At 39.4% G+C, this 24,574-nt stretch overlaps 1 protein-coding gene across 4 annotated transcripts in view; it reads left to right on the top strand.

The window, feature by feature from the left end:
• Positions 1–530: 530 nt before the first annotated feature.
• Positions 531–24,574, top strand: part of lpin2 (lipin 2) — a 107,736-nt gene continuing 83,692 nt past the window's right edge. Inside the window, exon 1 of one of the 4 annotated variants that reach the window (XM_078540633.1) lies at positions 531–1,028. Coding sequence is in view for 2 of the 4 variants with exons in the window: in XM_078540631.1 (XP_078396757.1) it covers positions 15,745–15,831 (87 nt within the window). In the remaining 2 variants the exon portion in view is untranslated. Of the gene's footprint in view, positions 1,029–15,523; positions 15,832–24,574 lie in introns of those variants that run through there. The other 3 variants (XM_078540632.1, XM_078540631.1, XM_078540629.1) reach the window with 3 other exon arrangements.

Here is a 24,574-nt window from a genome sequence, read left to right as displayed (position 1 = left end):
AATCTTCTCCCCATTTCCTTCCACATTCTTCTTGTCAGATGCTAGTCTAATTCACTTTTGAATGCTTCAATTTAACCTGCCTCCACCAAACACTCAGGCAGTGTATTTCAAAACCTAGCCACTCGCTGCATAAAAAAGTTTCTCTTCATGTCACTTTTGCTTCTTCTACTAATTAAGTCTGTGCCCCTCATGCTCAATCCTTTCACGAATGGGAACATTTTCCCCTATCTACTCTGTCCAGACCTCACATAATTTTGAATACCTCTACAAAATCTCCTCTCAGCCTTCTTTCCTCCAAGGAAAACAGTCCTAACTTCTCCAATCTATCTTCATAACTGAAGTTCCTCTTCCCCGGAACCATTCTCGTGAATCTTTTCTGCACCTTCTCTAATGCCTTCACGTCTTTCCTAAAGTCACAACGCTCTAGCTGAGGCCAAACTAGTCACTTATACAAATTCAACATAACCTCCTTGCTATCCCTCCCACCTATCTTATGCATTTTGTTCGTCATTGAGAGGGTGGATAAGGATATGTGGGTTCAACGGTGCCAAGTAACACGCCTCACCCTTGCTGATTTTTAATTACAGAACTTGTTGACGACAGTTGTGCCGTTTTATATTGGATACTTTTGTTAGAAAGAGAGGGAAAAAAATAGACCCTCTCTTGCACACATTGAACGAATCATTCTCGATCCCCATCCTTTTCCTGAAGCTGTGAAAAGTCGAGTACAACACTGTACTCAGCTGGACTGAAAACTGCAGCTGGAAGAGCAGAGCCACACTCCTCCCTCCCCCGGCCGTCAGGCTGCAGCGCGCGCGCGCATTCAGCCCGCTGGGCCCGCGCGCACAAGGAGGTCGAGCGCGGTTAGGGCGCGCGCCGAGGGTCACGTGGGCAGACGGAATTGGAAGGCGAACAGGAAACAGAAGGTTCCACAGCCAATGTATCATTTTCACTTGCGTTCGAGTGGCAGCTCCGAGCCCTGAATAAAGCCAACAAGAGCAGGAGAAGTTTCAGCTACCACAGCAAAGGTAAGAAAGCCGAATGTTCCCTAAACTCATGCCATTCCCACTGCTGGGCTAACGGTCCCCATCACTCTCGCTTTTCCCAACTGGATCAGCAGCGCCGCTCACCACTTTATCTTATGTAGTTGAGTTTAATTTTGCTTTGAATTCACTTCACTTTAGCCTTTTCACTGTGTTTTTTAACCAAGGTGTGGGTTGTGTTAGTTGGCTGTCTTTCTTCTTTCTCCCCCCGCCCCCTTCCATGAGCTGTTGCCGGGTGCCACCTCACTCATTCAGAATCAGCCTTTCGGATGCATGCACGCACCAGTCTATCTGTAACAGGAGTATTCAGTGAATGTTCATGATATTGGTTATTACTTTCTTTTGCCGGTCAGTATTTGTGCGTTGTTAAGATGGCACCTACTCGGTGTATGGTTCGGTATTCAGAAAACGCAGTGATGTATTTATCACATTTAAGTTATGGTTTCAGTTTTCAAATCAACGTTTGTACCTTCATTGGTGCGTTTGCGTAGCCTATCTTGATAGTTATATAATTAAGCATATTTTGTTAAAACATGGCAGTAGCCTTACAGATGACACATGTCTTGATCGTTTTGAATACACTGCGAATATTTTTTTTGATTAAACCAAACAATTAATTGGCCGTAAATAGAATATTTGGGGTTGTGATACTTGCAAGTAGGCAGAGAAACGTTTTCTGACTTGATTCCCTTATTGTATAAGCAGTTCGTCCAATTTTAACATTCATTTTTTTCGCGTCTATATACAAAATTCTCATACCTGACTTTTTCCTATCCTTTATTAAGAAAGAATCATTTGTTAATACTGTGTTAGTGACCTCAGCTGGAACCACAACTGGCCATTAGAGTTGATCTTGTGTGCATTTGTGTGTGGCTAGACTGGCTATGGAGTGGAAGCAGCAGGATTCCGAGTATCGATTGCTATTTAGCAATCCAGGTGGAAGCACTTGTTTACAGATGCTAGGTAGGGCAGCCTCAGTGAAAGCTCACAAGTAGAAAGACTTTCAGTACAGTACTTGCTACCAACCTAAGGCATTTAATATCTGCTTGAGGTAACAGAGACTGTTAGCTTTGCTGTTGGCCATGGAATAATATCAGTATGCCCTGCTGTCTTCAGGAGAGGAGGAGAAAAAATGTGTTGCTGAGGAACTCCTTTCAATATTGTATGAGCCAAAACCTACCTTGGAGTTAGTAAACAAGTATAATTATCTTAAGGATTAATGCAAACTGGACTTGGTGTTTTATATGTGAAGGGCCCCCAACTCAGCTGGTGATATCTTTTTTAAATCAAAAGTGTGAAATATTGTATTAATTGTGTTCTGTTGATCTACAGCTTATTTATTGTATTCTGTTCTATAAGTTTGTTTTAATACCATGTGAACTTGCTGCGTTTGCAATTATGAACAGTACTTCAAATGTATTGCTGCTTTTGTGTGTCTCGATGATATGTGCTGCAAACCAAGTAAGTGACTTGGTGAGCAGCTTTACATAAGTGAATCCAGTTCTGGCATCAGGCATTGATTGGGTTGCTGATGTTCTGCAGATGTTGATAACTGATCAGCTTGATGTGGAGTTTGTTCTTTATTTCTAGTTTTGCATCTTAACTAGGGTTAGTGGCCCTCTAGTGGCCCATGTAAAATTAAGCCTAAAGAATTCTCAGGCAGCTCATCCTGGGACCTTGTTTTTTTTTGCATTGATTGCAGTCATGCTTCAAGTGATTTCCAACTGGAAAGTTTTTTTATCTCTTGCCATTGCCTGAAACTGAAATACTATTAGTTTAGCAGTTTAATTGTCAGATGGTCCTGGATATTTGATATTGATGCATAATCATTTTTGCTTCACATCATTACAAAATGTGTGGTATTGCTAGGAAATCTCTTTTTTTAGGCCATCCACCATTCCCTCATGTAAAATGACATGGAGTTTTTGTGGCTACGGTTATAATCTGTCTAAATAGTGTGTAGACTTCCTCAGTATTTAATGGGTACATGATGACAAAGCAGTTACCCTCAGGTAAAGCTCTTGGATTGTGTGAACATAGGTGAGAATGTGCAGAGACTTTAGGTGACTAGTTATATTTTGAATTTTCAGGAGAGGAGCAGCCCCAGTTATAGCTTCACCTGAAGACATCCCTTCTAGGGCATGTAATTTCTTGTTTTAAATTTTACTTATAAAGTACTATTTGATCAATGTGCATACCTCCCTGGGAAAAGAGTGGCGAGTTCATGATGCCCATCATTTTAATACACACATTCCAGGGTAAGAGATATACTGAGTTGCAAATCTCCAGATCTTGCTGGTCGATTTACATGGTTCCCAGGCTTTACTTCATAGAAGCAGAATCTTGCCCTTAGCCTTCAGGTTATTTTTAAGAGCTTGTTGGATTTGCGCATTTATTGATCATTAGATATCATTTGCAATAGAAGGAGCTCATAATTAGCAGCGTAAACACCCTTTGAGAACATGGTCACTGTTAATGATTGCCAAACAAACCCTCCACCCCAGAAAGAGAACAGTTTAAACAGTTAGGCCTTATTCCTGCATGCAATGAAGTCATCTTGAAGATTTAAACTCCCAAACTTTTTAAAATGTTGTTTTCTCTCACGGTCTCTCTCTCATCTTTCTTTCCTTCTCCAGCTCTGTTTGTGTATCTGATTTGGCATTGAATTCACTCTCCATCATTCGTGTGTCTTTCTCAATTCTTACATCTTATTGGTTATGGACATAGACTGTTTGGATCTTAGTGAACACAGACTGATTTCCCCCATTGCCCTCACCATGCCTTTATCAGCTCACACTTTCAGCAAGTTACATTATTTGAATAGAAACATGCAAGAAAAAGTCTAATGGCATACACTGCGAGGTGTTATGAAAACTAGTTGTGAACTTGGCCCGCATAGCATTTAAACAGGAATATAATTTTTTTTGCTTTGTTGCAGGACCATATAGGAATTGAATATGTGATCCCTTTTTAAAAATACTGAATTCATGTCCTCCAAGCACAAAATAGGTTTCTGCTTTGCAAGGGTTGATGGTAGAAGTGCTGGCAAGGATGTAGAAATAAATTAGTTTGGGGAATTGTATGCTGGCTTTGAAATCTGGGAAGTAGTACATGTAGCTAGCTGAAATTGCTGAAGTTTTCAATACATTCTTAGGTGCTGTTAGATTAAATACATTCAAAATTTGCGTTGTACTTTTCAAGGCCAGTAATTATTGCCTCTGGATTGTGCCTAAACAGTTTAGGAACAAGAACAATACTAGCAAATCTGACTCCTTCAAGACTGTATGAATAGACAGTAAAGTTTTCCAAACTTGGATGAATAAGAGCTATGTTCATTGTACCTAGCACTGGATCTTGCCTTGTTTCCTCTGTGGATTAGAGGCAATAAGTAATGTTGCCTATTTCCAGTTTAATGGGACCACCAACCTTGTTTATAGTGTTGGGCATTTAATCCTTTCCACGCAAACACCCTTTACAGTAGGGATCACTGGATAGCAACTGAGCTTGAATCCTGACTGAATTTCTCTTTCATTGACCAAGATTGTTTGAGATTACCTAAGAAAACACAGTTCAATTCGGAGGAGTCAAACAGTTATCTTATTTTACTACATTTGAGAGTAATAAATTGTCAAATGTAGTGCTGCTACAAACAATTATGTTGAATGAAGACAGAATCAGATTTGTCTTTGTTGTTTAGCCTGCCAAATTTCATAAACTGGCAAACAGAGAAAGGACTTCAGGCAAGCTACCAAAATTTGACAAGAACCCATTGAGATATTTTATTTGGTTTGTTTTAAACACATTGCAATTGATATTTAATAATTGTGCATCCACCTATAAATCATCTCACTTTGACATTACTGTTCACCTCAGTAGCCCTATGTTAAATACATTACATGGTGTGGCACTGCTAACCTTGCCAGTAATGCTGCAATATGTCTCAAAAGAGGAAGAATCTTCTAATGTTCCTATTCTGATTGCCGTCTGGTGACTCTTGCTGGAAAATCATTGTGCATTGTGTATAAGCATTGAACCTTGAAGATAGAATTGAGCTTGGCTTGACTCAGATTTTTGCCTCTCCTCATTAATGCTTTGAATCTTGCTATTTGAGGCTCAACATTTGAAGAACGGTCATTCGGGATTCTTTTGATACTTGACAAGCTGGAAATTCCACTCTGTACCCAAGCACTACTTCTCTAACTAAATTAAGAGACTTAATTGGTTTTTAACTGAAATCTATTTATACTTTCATATTACTAAGTTTTAGAAAGACGTATTCCAGTTTGACATTAGAATTTGCCTGTGTTAAATCCTGCCACTTGCTGTCGTTCACATATTTGCGTTTTGAGGAAAATTATTTCTGCATTTAGAAATTGGATCCAATTTGACATGTTTGGCTGCTTAATTTTACAGAAGTTCATCAACTTAAAGGATGTTCCACTTATCTCACATCTCAGTTCCGGAGTGGAGAAATATCATTTTTCTATTCAAGACTGCGTTGTTATTGCATTTTCGTGTAATAAGTGACTATACTTAAAAAGCACACATTGGTTCTGAAGTACTTTGGGGCATCCAGAGTTAGTTAAAGACACTAGTATATTAAATAACTTCTGTAAAAGCAGATTTTTAAAAATACATCAGAATTTGCCAGACTGCAGACATTTAACTGAAGATTTCAGCACATGCTTAAAATTAGAATTATGGTGATAATTTTCTTTTTTGGAGTGTACTGGCATCCAGTATATCTCCCAGTTGAAGGCTTGATGTACAGTGTTTACATTTTGAAGTACATATTTTATCATAGTTAAATACCATGCCAACTGTGCATGCCAAGCCTGTTAACTGGAAAATATGTAGCCAAGTTCTCAAATAAAATAGCACTGAATATTATCCTTTGCTGCTTGCAAAGGTCTACAGGTTACATGGCTGCATAAAAGATCAGCTTATTTTAGTCAGTGATTAGTTGCGAGCAGAGATATATTTTACCTGGAGTTTTTAAGGCTTTCCAGTGTGAAATGCTGCTCTTTAACGTACCATAAACGAGGCGAAACCTTTACTTGGGAAGTACCATGACCAATAACCTTCAAATTTTGTCATTTATGTACTTTACAAACTGTTAATTACTGATTTAGTTTAATTTAGACTGATCGTCAATGACCAATTGCATGTGCAATTGCCAAAATAGCACAATGAAATGCAATTAAAAGAATCAAAACAAGAAACAAAATCCACCATAATAGGCTATATTGTTGTGTTTCCAAATAACTTTTGTTTGTTTTTGTTCATTGCCCAAACAGGTTTTTTGGAGTTAAATTGAACTTTCATAGGATGTGTTTAGATTGTTGGGATTGCAGCCATAATTGAACTCTGTAACAAAAACAAAAATTGCTGGAAAAACTCAGCAGGTCTGACAGCATCTGTGGAGAGGATGACAGAGTTAACATTTCGAGTCTGTATGACTCTTCATCAGAACTAAAGAGAAATAGAAATGTGGTGAAATATAAACTCTTTAAGGGGGGTGGGACAGGTGGAGCTGGATAGAGGGCCAGTGATAGGTGGAGGCAAAGGAGAGAGTGCCAAAGATGTCATAAACAAAAGGTCAAAGGGGTGTTGACGGTGGTGTATTAGCTAAAGGATGTGCTAATGGTGACATTAAGAGTAGAAAGCAGGATGAGCAAGTGACAGATGGCCCGGGTTGTGGGGGGGGGAAGAGATCAAAATAGGCTAAAAGGTGGAGATAAAACAACGGATGGAAATAAATTTTAAATATAATAATAGAAATAGGTAGGAAAAGAAAAAAAATATATAAAATATATATATATATAATAATTATTATTAGAAAAAAGGGGATCAAAAAGGTGTGAGGATGGAGGAGAGAGTTCATGATCTGAAGTTGTTGAACTCAGTGTTAAGTCCGGAAGGCTGTAAAGTGCCTAATTGGAAGATGAGGTGCTGTTCCTCCCGTTTGTGTTGAGCTTCACTGGAACATTGCAGCAGGCCAAGGACGGACATGTGGGCATGAGAGCGGGGTGGTGTGTTGAAATGGCAAGCGACAAGGAGGTCTGGGTCGTGCTTGTGGACAGACCGAAGGTGTTCTGCAAAGCGGTCACCCAGTCTGCGTTTGGTTTCTCCAATGTAGAGGAGACCACATTGGGAGCAGCGAATGCAGTATACTAAATTGAGGGAAGTGCTGCTTCACTTGAAAGGAGTGTCTGGGCCCTTGGACGGTGAGATGGGGGGAAGTAAAGGGGCAGGTATTGCACCTTCTGCGGTTGCGCGGGAAGGTACCGTGGGAGGGGTTTGAGGTGTAGGGGGTGATGGAGGAGTGGACCAGGGTGTCCCGGAGGGACTCTGAACTCTATTGTATTAACCAATTTTCAATACTCCATCTATGAAAGACCAGCATTGGTGAAGGACAACAAGCAGAATTTGGCTTGTACTAACAAAGGACCTCAGCTGCTTTGGTCTCTGTCTGCGCATGCATGATTTCTACTGGATGATTTGCAGATGGGTAATTTTTGATACTAGAAAAGAGGCTGCAACCGCCATGCCAGGAGCCACAAAAGCATCCAGTGTGTGGTTGTTTCGCATTTTTAAAAAAGTGAAAGTTAATTTAGATTTTTTTATCATCACTTCCAATCTGCATGCTCCTATAATTTTGGAGCAATCTATAGGTGTCTGGGACCCCATTGTTCTAATTTGCCTTTTAAAAGGATTTTTAAAAAAAATTAAACCTCTTGCGATTTAAGTATGTCATTATACCTGGAAATTGGTTGCAATATTTTAACTATCGTCATTTCCTGATTCTTTTGAAGCAATATCAAGAAAAAATTTGAGGTTTTGTTAGGATCAACCATAAGTTTATCTTGAGTTCCTGGGTAAGATGGTGTACCATATGGTTGCAGGATTTTTTTTAAACCACCTTATTTATCAAGAATTAAATTATTACTGCTGATCTGGATTTATTTTTGCTCCTTTTTTAATTTTGAGCTCTTGACAAGTATTAAATACTGCATGACATTGAATCTAAGATAGAAAACTATGACTCAGCCTGGCTCTAGCTCTGCTTCATATTTTATGCTCAGTCTGCAACAGATTTGTGAACTACATAGTTCTTACTGTATGGTATCAAAGGCATGTATTTGAAATAAATGAATGTATTTAAACTGAAGGTACTCATGACCATTTTAAAGTGCAATGTTTAACAGAATTTGTATTCTGTAAAGCTTTATAATATATTGAATTGAGACCTGAACTTAAGTGCCTTAACTCGTTCTACTTTGGTATTTGTCAGAATTTTATCTGTATATATGGCATTTTTAAAATTACTGTTGTATTGCTGAAAAAAGAGGCATGTTGTTGAAGTTTTTTTATCTTGCGCTCATCTGGACAGAAGCAAGAATATGAAATCTCAAAGGGAACAACAACTTATACTGCAAAAAGAACATGTCCACGCATTGCGCCTTCTTCAACTAAACAAAAGCTTGATGAACAACCATTTCCTGATTCATTCCCCATGACAGTGCCTTGACCAATCAGTGTCGATCTGCCTGGTTTGAATTTAAACAAAAGTTTGGCAGTTAACTCTTCCCTGGTGCATTCTCATGAGAGCGCCTCTATGAATAAGAGTCCAATTGCCAACCAATCAGCACCTTCTCATGCATTTTAAATAGCTGTCCCCTTTGAAATTTAACATTCTTGCATCTGTCCTAATGAGTGCAAGACAAAGTTTCTAAGACATGTCTCTCTCTTTCAGCAATGCACAAGTTCTGTACGACCAAGTAACTATTTAAATACTATTGTGCAGGCTGAGTTATACATCCTGGGCAGGACCTTGGTTTAAAATACCATTATTTTGCTCCTGGATCAGATGAAGTCAGCTTTGCTTGCCAGCTATAAGTGACCTGCTATCTAACATGATAGATGGTGCAAAAATGGTTTTGCACCAACACAAATAAGATAAAGTTGTCTGTCCCTTTCCACATCCTATGACCTAGGTGTGACCTTCTACACGTCAAAAGAGGTAACATGAAAAGTAATAAGCTTAGAAATTGTTTTCTCTGTGATCAATAGGCTTTGTGATAATTTTCCTTGGTACATCAAGCGCATCTTGTTGCTTTAGGCTGCATATAGGTTCAATAAATTAAAGGCAAAATACCATGGATGCGGGAAATCTGAAACAAAAAGGGAATGCTGGAAAAAGTCAGCAGGTCTAGCAGCATATGTGGAGAGAGGAACAGGGTTAATGTTTTGAGTCCGTATGACCCTTCTTGAATAAATGCCATGTTCCCAGATGATTTTCCCTCCCTATATCTATCCATGGTGCATTTTGTCTGTTAGGCTAAATATGAACTGTGTTCAATAATAGTGCAGAATGCACATCACAATGTTACAATCACTTAATAGAATTAGACCTTTTTACAGAGTATGTAATATTTTTAAGTGATAAAATTAACTTTTGACTTGCTGCTTCTTATTTTAATTGTAACAGCATTACAATCTGCTTTCACTGAAGAATTGTAAGGATACAATATTGCAAGATCAATAAAGGCTATATGCATGCAAATGGATTTTATCCTCTGACTCATGTTGCTCATTAAATTGGAGTATATGGCTTAAGACCATAAGATGTAGGAGCAGAAGTAGGCCATTCGGTCCATTGAGTTTGCTCTCCCATTCAATGAAATCATGGCTGATCTGATAATCCTCAACTCCACTTTACTGCCTTTTCCCCATAACCCTTGATTCCCTTACTGATTAAAAATATGTCTATCTCAGCCTTGAATATACTTAATGACCCAGCCTCATAACCCTCTGCAGCAAAGAATTCCACAGATTGACTACCCTCAGAGAGAAGAAATTCCTCCTAATTTCTGTTTTAAATGGGTGCCCCCTTACTCTGAGATTATGCCCTCTGGTCCTAGACTTTCCCATGGAAAGCAACCTCTCAGCATTCACCCTGTCAAGCCCCCTAAGAATCTTGTGTTTCAATAAGATCGCCTCTCATTCTTCTAAACTCCAATGAGTACAGGCCCACCCTACTCGGCCTCTCAAAAGAAAGTCCCTCCATACCCGGGATCAACCAAGTGAACCTTCTCTGGACTGCCTCCAATGCTAGTGTATCTTTCCTCAGATAAGGGAACCAAAATTGTTCACAGTATTCTAGTTGTGGTCTAACAAGTGCCTTGTATAGTTTTAGCAAGACTTCCCTATTTTTATACTCCATTCCCTTTTGAAATAAAGGCCAACATTCCATTTGCCCTCCCTATTACCTGTTGAACTTGTATGTTAGCTTTTTGTGATTCATGCTCAAGACTCCCAAATCCCTCCATGCTGCAGCCTTCTGTAGTGTTTCTCCATTTAACTATCATCCAGTTCCTCTCTTCCTGCCAAAGTGGATAACCTCACATTTTCCCACATTATATTCCATCTGCCAAGTTTTTGCCCACCCACTTAACCTGTCTATACCCCATCTAGACTCCTTGTCATCACCACTTGCCTTCCCACCTATTTTTGTGTCATCGGCAAACTTGGCGATAGCACATTCACTTCCCTCATCTAAATCATTAATATACATTGTAAATAATTGAGGCCCCAGCACTGGTCCCTGTGGATCCACTAGTTACAGGTTGCCACCCTGAAAATGCTCCCCTTATCCCAACCCTGTCTTCTATTAGTTAGCCAATCCTCTATTCATGCTAATATACTACCCCCCACCCCCACCCCCCAAACACCACGGGCTCTTATGTTATTAAGTACCCTTATGTGCGGTACCTTATCGAACACCTTTTGGAAATCCAAATATATTACATCTACTGGTTCCCCTTTATCTATCCTGCTTGTTAACCTCCTCAAAGAATTCCAGTAAAGTTGTCAGGCATGATTTCCCTTCATGAAGCCATTATGCTTCATGAAGGCAATCTGCTTGATTATATTATGTATTTCTAAATGCTCTGCTATTACCTCCTTTATAATAGACTCGAACATTTTCCCAATGACACAGGTTAAGCTAACGGGCCTATAGTTACCCGTTTTTAACCCCCCTCTCTTTTTGAATAAGGGTGTTACATTTGCTGTTCTCCAATCCCCTGGGACTCTTCCAGAATCTAAGGATTCTTGGAAGGTTACTACCAGTGCATCCACTATCTCTGTAGCTACTCCCTTTAATATCCTAGGATGCAACCCATCAGGTCCAGGGGACTTATCGACCTCATTAGTTTCCCTAGTGATAGTTATTGTATTTATTTCCTCCCCTTTTTTTGCCCCTTGATTATTTAATATTTTTGGAATGCTATTAGTACCTTCTGCCATGAAGACTGAAGCAAAGTATTTATTCAACTCCTCTGCCATTTCCTGGTTCCCCATTATTATTTCCCCATCCTCATTCTATAAGGTGGCAGTGTTCACTTTGGCCGCTCTTTTTATGTATTTAAAGAAGCTCTTACTGTCCTTTTTGATATTACTTGCTAGCTTACCCTCAAAGCTTATTTTCTCCCTCCTTTTATTCTTTTTTGGTCATATTTTGTTGGTTTTTAAAACTTTCCCAATCCTCTGGCTTACCACTAATCTTTGCCACATTGCATGTTTTTTCTTTCAATTTGATACTGTCCTTAACTTCCTTAGTTAACCATAGTTGGTTTATCCTCTTCCTAGGACCCTCCTTCCTCACCGGGGTATATCTTTGTTGAGAGTCATGAACTATTTTCTTAAACATCTGCCATTGCTCATCAACAGCCTTTTCTGCTAAACTCCTCTCCCGGTCCACTCCAGCCAACTCTGCCCTCTTTCCATTGTAATTATCCTTATTTAAGTTTAGCACAGTTGTTTCCAACCTGTTTCTCACTCTCTATCTGAATGCTAAATTCTACCATATTATGGTCATTGTTTCCTAGGGGATCTTTTACTCTGAGATCACGTATTAAACCTGGCTCATCATACATTACCAGATCCAAAATAGCCTGATCCCTGGTTGGATCCACAACATATTGTTCTAAGAAACTGTCCCGAATAGACTCTATGAATTCTTGCTTGTGTCTACCTCTGCCAATTTGATTTTCCTAATCCACATGAAGATCAAAGTTACCCATGATTAATGTACTGCCTTTTTACATGCCCTCATTATCTCCTGATTTATTCTGTCCTACAGTATAGCTACTGTCAGGGCCCTATAGACTATCCCCACCAGTGTCGTCTTCCCCTTGTTATCTCTTATCTCCGCCCATATGGATCCTACATCTTCCAAGATCCTTCCTTGCTATCGTACTTATTCCATCTTGTACTAACAAAGCTACCCCACCACCCTTTGCTTCCTGCCTGTCCTTTCAAAAAGTCACATACCCCTGAATATTTAGTTCCCAGCTTTGATCTCCTTGTAACCATGTCTCTGTATTGTCTATAAGATCATACCCATTAACCTCTATTTGTGCCATTAATTCATTTATTTTGTTCTGAATGCTACGTGCATTTAAGTAAAGGGCTATTAATTTTACTGTAACCTGATTCTGGTTGCTGCCTCTCCTGCCTCAAATTGTCTTTTTCCTTAAGTCTATCTGTCTTTTTTTCTTTTTTCTGTAGCTCCTCACCCCACCCCCACCCCCAACCCACATCTGCCCCAACCCTTTCCTTTCATATGGTGGATAATGTGACCAAGAAGGGGGCTGAGTAATGCAGGCCACATTTTTCAATGATGGCTGCATCGTAGGCCAACAGGCCTTGATTTTGTTGACGGACTCCAGGTGGATGTGTTGGGCTGATTAATTCAAACTCCAGAAGCTCTCAGCTCCTGTGAAGATGACAATGCAGGAGCCCCATTGAAGTGTTGAGGAATTGTCAGGACTTTTGATTTAGTTTGTTGATACTGGTCTTGAATTAATGATTAACAAAAATACCTAGAAAAACTCAGCAGGTCTGACAGCATCTGCGGAGAGGAATACAATTAACGTTTCGAGTCTGTATGACCCTTCGAAGGATCATATGGACTCGAAACATCAACTATATTCCTCTCCGCAGATGCTGTCAGACCTGCTGAGTTTTTCCAGGTATTTTTGTTTTTGTTCTAGATTTCCAGCATCCGTAGTATTTTGCTTTTATCTTATTGAATTAATGATGGTTGGGAGAAGCAGGATAAAAGTTTGTGAATATTTAGCAAGATGGAGTGAAGACACAATTGATTAAAACCAGGGCTAATTTTTTCCACTACTTTTCCTGAACAAAAGAAAAATTATTGCCATCTGTTGTGACCTATGCTTCACTTAAGTTTATGTACATGAGTGAACCTACTGTAGACAATAAAGGAATGGAGATGGGTTAAGTAAGTTCTTGAAACCACTGGTTTAAAAGAAAGTGTTAACTTTGCTTTAGGGTTTCTGTAGTTCTAAGTTACCTGCACAGAAGTGCAAAGTGAAGTTGAGGTACGAGTAGAAGCTAGATCTCTCAGAAGCCTCATCTGTAACTCCCTTACGCTCCCCTTGCCTTTTAAAAGACCCAAGTGAATGAGCAGTGGTTTCTGGTTTAATGTATTTTTCCCAAGCCATTTTTGGCTTGTACTTTTACAATCAAGTTTAAAATGCGAAATGACAGTTGTGTAAGTGATTCAGAAAAAACTATGATGCAAAACTCCCACTGCTTTTGAATAATTTTAATGAAATGATGTTGACTTGGATATGATTAAGCTTATATATCGCTCATGTGATCCATTTTGGTACAATTTGCAACCAATGAATTAGGAGTGGTCACTGTTTTTGCAGGAAAACATGACATCTATTTTTTTGCGCACCAAAGACTTGAATGTATTGAAGAATGACTGCCCAATGCACTGGGAGAGCTTCCTTTTTTAAATAATGTCTTGGATCTTCTACATTCACTTGAACAGGCGACTGATTCCTCTGTTTAATACTCATTCAAAAAAACAGTGGCCTGTGTTTTACATTGATGACAGCGAAACTGTCAACATTCACTGTTATTGCTCCACTGAAACTGACAGCAACTTTGGGCGTCCCCACCTGTGCAAAATAACATGGAAACCCCAAAGTTTCAGTACTCCAGAGGGTGTGGTGCTGAGGAACCTAGAGTACAATTTTGAAGAAACCAGCGAATTGGCGAAAACTTCCTCTTTTATGCTGTTAGTTTTGCTAGAAAGACATTTGAAAAACTTATAGGTTTTGTTGAATGAGGTGTAACTGAATTTTTTAAGTGTAGTAGTTTTAAAATTACTTCTAAATGTCCTCACTGGCCCTGAAAAGCTGATTTATACTTGTAGAATGTTTAGTTTCTCCATTATAAATTATTTTAAAGGTCTGAAATTTTACAAATTTTGTTCATCCTTATTTTGGTTTTTATCTTAATCCAATCCTTTATTTTTATTTTGATATCTGCAAATATAAAATAACACTAAAGAGATGCAGTGATTTAACTTCCTCGTTTGCTGTCTGTGAGAATACTTGTGTGTGACCACTTGCCTTGCTTGCAGACTGGGTGTCTGGAGATCACCTTGACATGGTCCCAGATTTAAACTGCCATTGGGAAAGGGGATGCTTGTGCCATAGAGCTCACTAGATCTTTGAGCACCTCTTTGAAGTCACAGGCCAGCACCACTCACCACTCACTGCAAAACCCAATCCAACAACTCCAATAATGTAGCACTCCCTCAGTAAAGTTCCAGCTAGAATAGGTGCCCAAGTACTGCAGCAGAGCTTGAGCTAACATTTCTGACTCTGAGATTGGTGAACCAAATTGATACTCATTCATTTAGTTAAGCCTGTCCAATCCAACCTTGGTCTTAATTTTACTTGGCAGATACTTTCCAACAATGATTATGCTGCGTGGAGTATAGAACTGTGAATTGTTTACTTCATTTTAAGAATGTGTGCACTAATGCTTCAGACAACTTTTCTTTGATACTACTTTTTCCTTTTCTTTCTTTTTTTTTCTTAATCTCTCTTTTTCCAATCAATGTTTAAAAAAAAAACTTTACTAAGGTTTTCTAAATTCTTCATAAGATTCTATGACAAAGTAGGGCTTTCTAACGGCATGGAAGCAGGTCATTCGGCCTGTCAAGTCCGTGCGGCTTTCTGCAAGAGCAACTTGGCAAGTCCTGCCCCCCCCGCCCTTGCCTCATGCTCATGGATGGTTTCAAGTGTGTTTACCTGTGAGAGAGAAAACAAAAATGTCAACAGTAGACAGTGATTTCAAAACTAATCAGAAACATCAACAATGGCTCCTCAGTGGCATTTGTTTTACTGCTTTGTGAAAAACATGTGACTTAATCTAATTATTAACGAGTTCTTGTCAATTTCCGTGACTTAATCTAATTATTAATGAGTTCTCGTCAATTTCCGTGACTTAATCTAATTATTAACGAGTTCTTGTCAATTTCCTACGTCAGAAGTATATTCTTGCTAATGGAGATATGTTTGTTATTATCAATTCAAACTCTGAGCAGCCTTTGACCATAAAGCTTTATCTTTCTGATGAGAGGTTGGGACAGATTTGCAGTTTCTATTGGTTAATGAACTCCTGTTTTACTTTTCAAGCTGGCAACTAAACAAAAATTGATCAGTCAATGTACTTTGTAATAGCGCATCTGGTAAACTTAGATTCCTTGAATGTTGGCTGTTTTCCTGTGAGCACTGACTATTGGAAAACATTTAAAATAAACTAGGGTTTTGAAGTTTTATGGAGGGGAAATACTCTTTTTTTAAAAATGTATTCGTACAAAGAGGATTTTGATTCTTCAGGAGAAAGTAGCAATGAAAGTGAAGAAAACAGCTTTGGAAAATCCTGGCTCTGGGTGAGTTTGTGAAGCTTGTGTAACTACTAAAGAGTGTTTAGTGGGGAAGGGGCGAGGATCTGTGACATTTTTTCTTTCATTACTTAATGTCCTTGCTGTTTGGTTTATTTTTAAAAGCTCGGGAGGTCTTTGTGGCATACATTGGAGTGTAGAATGACGCAATGTACATGAGCACAGCCTGAGAATTTTAAAATAGCTATATTATGATATACATTGGTGTAGTTACATAACACAGGAAATAGACTATTCAGTCCCTCAAGCCAGTTCTGCCTTAAATCAGATCATGGTTGATCAATACCTCCACTCTATTTTCCTGCGTTTACTCCATATCCCTTGATGCTCTTTCTCAACAGAATCTGAATTCCAGTCTTGTAAATTTTATTTGACCTAGTATCCTTTCAGGGAAAGAGTTATACATCTTACTAGCATTGGCATGAAAAAGTGCTTCCTGATCTGATTTTAGGATTATGCTCCTTTACTCCTGCATTATTTCTCCTGTATTTACTCTATCTATTTCCTTTATCATTTTAAATACCTGCAATTAGTTCACTCCTCAGCCATCTAAACTTGGGAATTTATGCCAAATTTGTGTGTCCAACAGTCATGTTTTAACCTATAAATCCCTGATATAATTCTGGTAAATCTCTCCTGTACCACCTTTCCTCTTCTAAACCAACTTCTGGTGTTCAAAACTGAATGTAGTACTCCAGACGGAGTAAAAGACTCTGTACAACTGAAGAATTACTCCCACCACCATCTCCTCCCAACATACCTTTTGCCTTTGTGATTACTTTTTGTAGCTGTGCGCTAGTTTCTAGCAATTTGTGTACATGTATATTTAAATCCCTTTGTTCCTCCACAGTTTCTTACCTCTTACCATTAAGAAAATATTCTAATTTGTCTTGGATCTGAAATGCACTAGTTTAGCCATTCCTTGCTAGATCTGGCTGGACTACAAAGCCCTTCTACATTGCACTCCTCTATCCTACCAGAGTTTGGCAGATGCACTTGATCTGTCTATCCCTTTTTGGAACTTTATGCTTCCATCTACTCAAGCGTTTGCAGAAAAGAGATAATTGTTTGGAAACCATAATTACAGTATCATTCTATTGAATTACATCACTTAACTGATAATCATAGACATAATTTTGATTAAAGGAAGCCAAAAACCACGTTTTTATGAATTGGAATATGCCTTACTTAGAATTTCACAGACATTGGTTCACACTCATCATTTCTGTTCTGAAATCAGTTTGCTAGTATTTGCAGCTATGTATTGGGTTATTGACACAATAACTATCTACTTGGAGGATACGGTGCAATAAGCAAAGACAATCATCACTATTGAACGATAGTGAACCATGATCATGAAGGTTTCAGGTGTTGTGGGGTGAGGGTGGTAAGTTGGGGCCCATTGAGAGACCGTATTCAATACAAGATTTTATAAGTGCAGGTGTCAGCCATTTTACCTAGTAGTTTTATACCCAAGGACTTTATTGAATATCATTTGCATGAATATTAGCATTTTGGACATTGCTGCACAGCTATTTTTCTGATTAAATCACAGAACAAGAAAGGAATGAATGGATTTCTGTCTTTTGAGACAGGGACTGTTTTTATTTATAATGCAGCTGCTGCTTTATCTGATCTACTGGTGGGTGTCTCAGTGGCTAATAATGTTGGATTCCTGGAACTCTTAAGGCCAGGAAAGTGGGGTCACCTGCCCTGTATTTTAGCTGGACTGCTATTTCCTCATGGTTGCCAGCAGCAATAAATTGTCATTCATCTGGATCAGTTGGTTAATATCCACTGTGCAGACAGAAAATAGGAATAAATCAAGCAGATATGGTGGTCGGCTGGTTTAGCCATTCATTGCCATGTCTGGCTGGAACACACCAAAGCACTGCTCTCATTTGCTAAAACCACTCACTATTCCAGGATCATTCTGGAATGCAAAAATAACCCCCTACTTCTTCTCCCCACTGCGCTCTGCCCCACTGTCTTCTCCACCCTTGCTTCAAGCAAGAAATAAAGGAGTTCTAGAGCTTTCTGAGATTAAGATCGTCCAATCAGCTGCTTCTGTCATTTCCCGCCCTTTCCCTAACCCAAGCCACACTTCCTTTAAGACTTCCCCGACCCTAATCCTGAAGTGACAGATTTTCTTGGATCTCCTGTCATGCTTGTTCAGAGCTTCTCTTGCCCATGATGCTCGTTTCTTGCACCCTTGACCCCTATTCTCACTGAACAGCTGACTACCCAATTTCCCTACCTGGCTTCCATGTTAGAACATAAGAAAGAACATGAAAAAATAGCAATAGCAGACCAGCCTTCGATACGATCATAGGTAATCTGTCTCAACCCCACCTCCCTGCCCTGTTCCCATATCCCGTCATTCCGAGAGACCAAAAAATCTCCCTCAGCCTTGAATATCCTCAATGATGGAGCATCCACATCCCTTTAGAGTGGAAAATTCCGAAGATTCGTAACACCTGAAGAAATTTCTGTTTATCTGAGCCCGAAATGATCAAACTCCTTATCCTGAAGCTGCCCCCTGCACAACCCCCCCACCCCCAAACCAACTGCAGTGTTGTAGATTCCCCAGCCTTTTGTAATGAACCGGCCCCTGAATCCTTCAACTGTATTTGAATAAACACAAAGCTCTAACTTCACAGGATGTGGTTATTTAAGTTTCATAAATTACTGTGGCTTGCTATAAAGCTTACACTCTTTAAAGGACATTTTTCATTCAGATATGCATAAATGTTATGTGGTTTGTAGCAAATTAATTTTAGCTAGCTTTTAATTGAATGCAATTAGCCATGATTTTCTGTTCATGGGTCTAGTGTATTTCACATGACAAACTGGCTTATTGCATCTTAAACCACTTCAATGTTCGTGTAAGATTCCTCCTCTTATTCTTCAAAAAAATACAATGTGCAAAAGATTTGCCTTTTGCTTTGGAATGTTTGAAAGTTTTTTATTTGGAAACTTCTCATTATATACAGGGGCAGCAGTAGTTTACTTAAAACTGATGTGTTTGTTCCTACGTGAAGTGCTACAACCATCTAGAGTGCATGGAATTTGACCTGTCTGACTTTCTTGTGAACTACTTTTTATAAAGGTGCACTTTTAATATAAGTCTCGTGAGACCGATGTATTCCTATATTTCCACTGCTAAATCTGGCTCCATTATTCTTGTAGTAAGCTCACAGATCCACAAAATAACCTGGGAGCTGGATTTGGTATACATGTTGGGAGCTAGCTCACAAACAATTGGGATTAAACAGAACTATTTATAAAAGCAACTAAAATTTTTCTGTTGTTGTATGTAAGCAATTTTTTTTAGCTCTGCAGTGTCCTTTTTTTTAACCCTCTTTCTCGCCCTGCCCTGGCCACCCAAGTAGTTAAATAACCTCAGATAAACTGCTGACACTCATTATGTTGGCTGAAATATGAGGTGGTCATTTAAATAAGGTTGGCATTAGGAATCCAAGGAGTCTTATTCCAACAAGAAGTTGATGCCTTCAGGAAGGCAATAAAACTCAACAGAAAAAGTATACATTTTAAAGCACTTGTTTTGGGTTTTGAATGTTAGCAGTAATTTTACTGCTCTGTGACCTTTTTCATAGGAAAACCAGCTCGCCAGTTTTTACTGTGTTCCAATGTGCACTTTGTGTATTGGCGACTTTGTTAATGGCTGATTTGCATCACTCTATGATCTCTGAATCTCCCAGTGATTGGTTTTGGAAGTTGTTTTTCTTTAAAGTACATTCACCTGGCATTGAACTTTACTTGTGAAGAGGCTGAATGTTTTTTTCCCTGGCCCCTCTGATTTGTGTTATCTTGGGTGTGCCTGGTTCATTGAGACTTTTTCAGAATATTTGTTACAAGGTGTGTTGCCTTCCATACAGGTTCCCAAAGTCGGGCTTTTGTACTAGTGTGATTCTCTGATCTACTTTTATTTGGTTTCGTTGAGGTCAGTCAATTAATAATAATTTCAGTTGAGCAGACTGTTGAAGTAGAAAATATGCAATCACATATATACATGCTTTACTTACAAACTAAAACCTACAATGTCACATAGCAAAATATTAAAGATAATGGAATTTGTGAGAGTTACAATTTGGATTAAAACTGATTGGAAGGGAGGAAATGGATGGCAACTTGAGTGGTTTGACATGAGTCAAGGTTTGCAATGTGTCCTGTAGGCCTGAAATTAATGCCTGCCATGGGCAGGTTGTCTTATGAGGAAAGGCTGGACAGGCTAGGCTTGTATCTGCCTTAGTTCAGAAGAGTAAGAAGCAACTTGATTGAAACACACACAATCATGAGGGATCTTGACAGGGTTAATGTGGGAAGGATGCTTCCTCTTGTGGGAGAATCTAGAACTTTAGGGTCACTGTTTTAAAATAAGGGGTCACCCATTTAGGACAGAGATAAGGAAAAATTTACTCTCGGTTGTGAGACTTTTGGAATTCTCTTCCTCAAAAGGTTTACACAGAGTCCTTGAATATCCTTAAGCAGATGGACTCTTGAGCCAAGGAGGGGTGAACGGTTATTGGGGGTAGGCAGGAATATGAGAGAATCCAATCAGCCATGATCTTATTGAATGGCAGAGCAGACTTGAGGGACTGAGTGGCCTAGTCCTAATTTGTATGTACTTATGTTCACTCTATACATTAATGCTTTCAATGTAGGGCTAGAGGGTTGTCCAAATTTACAGACAATTTGCACACATTAGAAGGGAGAGTTAATTTTTAATTTGTGTGGAGCCAGAGGGATAATTAGAGGATCTTGGCTGTGGAAGCATTGGGATGGAGCTTCCAAGGTGGGAGTGCTGGAATGGTAATGGAGGGATTGGCTGTAGTTTTGGAAAGTTTGAGTTGAAATGAATAACGCACATTAAAGCCATCCATAGTCCCAAATAGGTGAATATTAACCAAATAAGCATAAATGCATAGATTATATTGTATTCACTTCCATTGTCCCTTTTTAATTGTATTATCAGAATCCACATGATTCATCTACTTTGCATTGTACTATTGAGAGAGAAAATCCTCTATCTGAAACATTCTTTTAAACTTTGGAACTGTTTTTTAAAACTTTAGTCAACTTAGTCATTCCAAGTCACATGCCAAGTCACACACCATCCTGGCTTGGAACTATATCTCTGTTTTTTCAGTCACTGGATCAAAATCCTGGAACTCCCTCCCTAACAGCACAATGAATGTACCCGCACCAGATAGACTGCAGCAGTTCAAGGAGGCAACTCACCACCACCTTCTCGAGGACATTTAGAGATGAGCAACAAATGCTGACCTTGCCAGCAGCACCCTCATCCCTTTCACTGTTATTGCGAGAAAATTTTCACACTCCCCTTAAGAGTATGAAAATAAAACTCAAAATCCATAACAAAGTATCTTTTATTTTGCCAGGAGAATTGCAACTAAATAAGAATCCTTCACGGTAAAGCCTAAAATGCATTAATATAAAGGTTACATGTAATAAACCAAAGCTTACTGTGTTCATGAAATTTACCTCCTGCTCTTTCAACCCTATTCCTACCAAAATTCTGACCGCCCCACTTCCCTGTTTGACCCTCCATGTTGACTGATATTGCAAAGGGTTTCCTCCCTTCAAATCTGTCATTCTCTCACCTTCCCAAAAAAAACCCCACCCTGACCTGTGTCTTTGCAATCTTCTGCCCATCACTAACCTTTTAGGTTTTTGAATGTATTGTTGCCTGCCAAATCTGCATCCATCTTGCCTAGAACTCCAGTTTCCCACCAATCCACAGCACTGAAATGGCCCTTTTTGAAGTCAAAAATGACACACTGTGACTGTGATTATGGTTAAACTATCCCTCCTCATCCATCTGCATCTGTTTGCAGCCTGACATGGTTAATGACACCATCCTCCTTCAAAGCCTCTGCTCTGCAGTGACTTCTCTTCATTGTACCACGTCAATACCTTAAGAGTCTCCCTCCTATTTCTCAAGTGTGCTGGCACTCATCTGTAAAAGGATGTTGGATTCTACATGTACACTGACCACACCCAGCTCTACAGTCTCCATTACCTTTCCCAACTCCTACACACTTTCTGGTTTGTGATGCCGCTGTCTGACACCAGTACTGGACAAGCTGTGGTTTCCTCCAGCTAAATGTTGGGAAGGCTGAAACCATTGACTTCAGTTCTATCATAAACTAGATTCTCGAGCTACCTACTCCATCCCTTTCTTTGGCCACTGATTCAAAAATTAAATTCAAAAGTTTGCAACCTTGGTGTCGTATTTGATCCTGAAATCAACTTCTGACCCAATATCTGCTTCACCACCAAGACCACCGACTTCCACCTCGATAACATCTCCTATCTTAGCTTACTGCTGCTGAAGCCCTCACCCATGTCTCTGGACTCAAATATTCCAAAGCTCTCCTGGATAGTCTCCCATCTGTCATCCTCCATAAACTTGAGTTAGTCTAAAATGGCTTCTCGAATTCTAACTTGCAACAAGTCCTGTTCACCCATGTGCTCACCCTGTTCTCACTGACCTATGTTTACCCCAGTCCAGCATTGCCTCAGTTTTAAAACACTCATCCTTGTTTTCAAGTACCTATCCTTATCTTTAGCTTCCTCTGGCCCTGTAACACTCAAGATCCTCTAATTCCAGCCTCTTTGGCATCCAACAATATTCATTGCTCCAAAATTGGCAACTATGCCTTCAGCAACTTGGGGCTTAATCTCTGAAGTTCTCTCCCTAAGTCTACCTCCTTTCAACACACCGCTTAAAATTTGCCTCTTTGGCTTGTCTTAATATCTCGTACATACAAACATACATACGAACTAGGAGTGGGACATTTGGCCCTTCAAGCCTGCTCCATCATTCAATAAAATCATGCCTGCTCTGATTGTAACCTCCCGCCTACCCCTGATAAACTTTCACCCCCTTGTTAAGCAAGAATCTATTTAACTCTGCCTTCAAAAATATTCAATGACCCTGCTTCCACTGCCTTTTGAGGAAGAGAATTCCAAAGACACACGACCCTCAGAAAATTTCTCCTTGTCCCTGTCTTAAATGAGTGACCCATTATTTTTAAACAGTGAACCCTAGTTCTAGATTCTCCCATAGGAGGAAACATCCTCTCCATATCCACCCTGTCAAGTCCCCTCAGGATCTTATCTTTAATCAAGTCCCCTCTTATTCTTCTAAACTCGAGTGGATACAAGCCTAATCTGTCCAACCTTCCCTCATAAAACAACCCACCCATTCCTGCTATTAGCCTAGTGAACATGCTCTGAACTGCTAACACTTTTACATCTTTCCTTAAATAAGGAGACCAATACTGTGCATGGTACTCCAGATGTGGCCTCACCAGTGTCCTGTAAACTGAAACATAACCTTCCTACATTTGTATTCAATTCCCCTTGCAATAAATGATAACTTTCTATTAGCTTTCCTAATTACTTGCTGTACCTGCATACTAACCTTTTGTGATTCATGCACGAGGGCACCCAGAGCCCTCTGAATATCAGAGCTCTGCAATCTCTCACCATTTGGATAATATGCTTCTCTTTTATTCTTCCTGCCAAAATGGACAATTTCACATTTGCCCACATTATATTCCGTTTGTCAGGTCTTTTCCCACTCACTTAACCTATCTATATCACTTTGTCGGCTGCTCACAATTTACTTTCCTACCTATCTTTGTGTCGTCAGCAAATTTAGCAACCACACCTTCGGTCTCTTCATCCAAGTCATTTATATAAATCATAAGAAGTTGAGGCCCCAGCACTGATTCCTGTGGCACACCACTCATCACATTTATTCCCGCAAATCAGAAAAAGACCCATTTATGGCTACCCTCTGTTTCCTATTAGCTAGCCAATCTTCTATCCATGCCAAAAATTACCCCATACATCATGAGCCTTTATTTTCTGCAAAACCTTTGATGTGGCACTTTATCAAATGCCTTCTGGAAATCCAACTATAGTACATCCGCCAGTTCCCCTTTTTCCACAGCACATGTGACTCCTTTAAAGAACTCCAATAAATTGGTTAAGTTTTTCTAAGTGTCCTGCTTTAACATCTTAAACAATAGCTTTAACACTTTCCCTATGACAGATGTTAGGCGAACTGGCCTGAAGTTTCCTGCTTTCTGTCTCTCTCCCTTTTTCAATAATGGAGTTACATTTGCTATTTTCCAATCTATTGGAACCTTCCCCCGAATCTAGGGAATTTTGGAAAATTAAAACCAGCGCATCAACTATTTTGCTAGCCACTACTTCTTTCAAGACCCCAGGATGAAGTCCATCCGGACCTGGAGATTTGTCAGCCCTAAGCTTCCATACCACTTCCCTGGTGATCCTAATTTTCCTGAGTTCTTCTCTCCATTCCATTTCCTGATTAACGGCTTTTTCTGGGATGTTACTCGTATCCTTTATAGTGAAGACCGATGCAAAATACCTGTTCAATTCATCTGCTATCTCCTTCCTTTCCATTATTAATTCCCCAGACTTTATATAAGCCTTTATATTCTAGCTAGCTTTTTCTCATACTCTAATTTTTTCCTCCTTATTAATTTTTTTGTCATTACTTGCTGATCTTTATATCCTGCCCAATCTCCTGACCTGCCACCTATCTTTGCGCAATGATATGCTTTTTTAAGTTGGATGCTGTCTTTAACTGTTTTAGCTAACCACCAGTGGTGGGTTCTCCTCTTAGAAGTTTTCTTTCTTATTGGAGTGT

The sequence above is a fragment of the Cetorhinus maximus genome, chromosome 4, assembly GCF_964194155.1.
Source record: "Cetorhinus maximus chromosome 4, sCetMax3.hap1.1, whole genome shotgun sequence".
NCBI lineage: Eukaryota > Metazoa > Chordata > Chondrichthyes > Lamniformes > Cetorhinidae > Cetorhinus > Cetorhinus maximus.
This window is presented reverse-complemented; position numbering and strand designations above follow the sequence as displayed.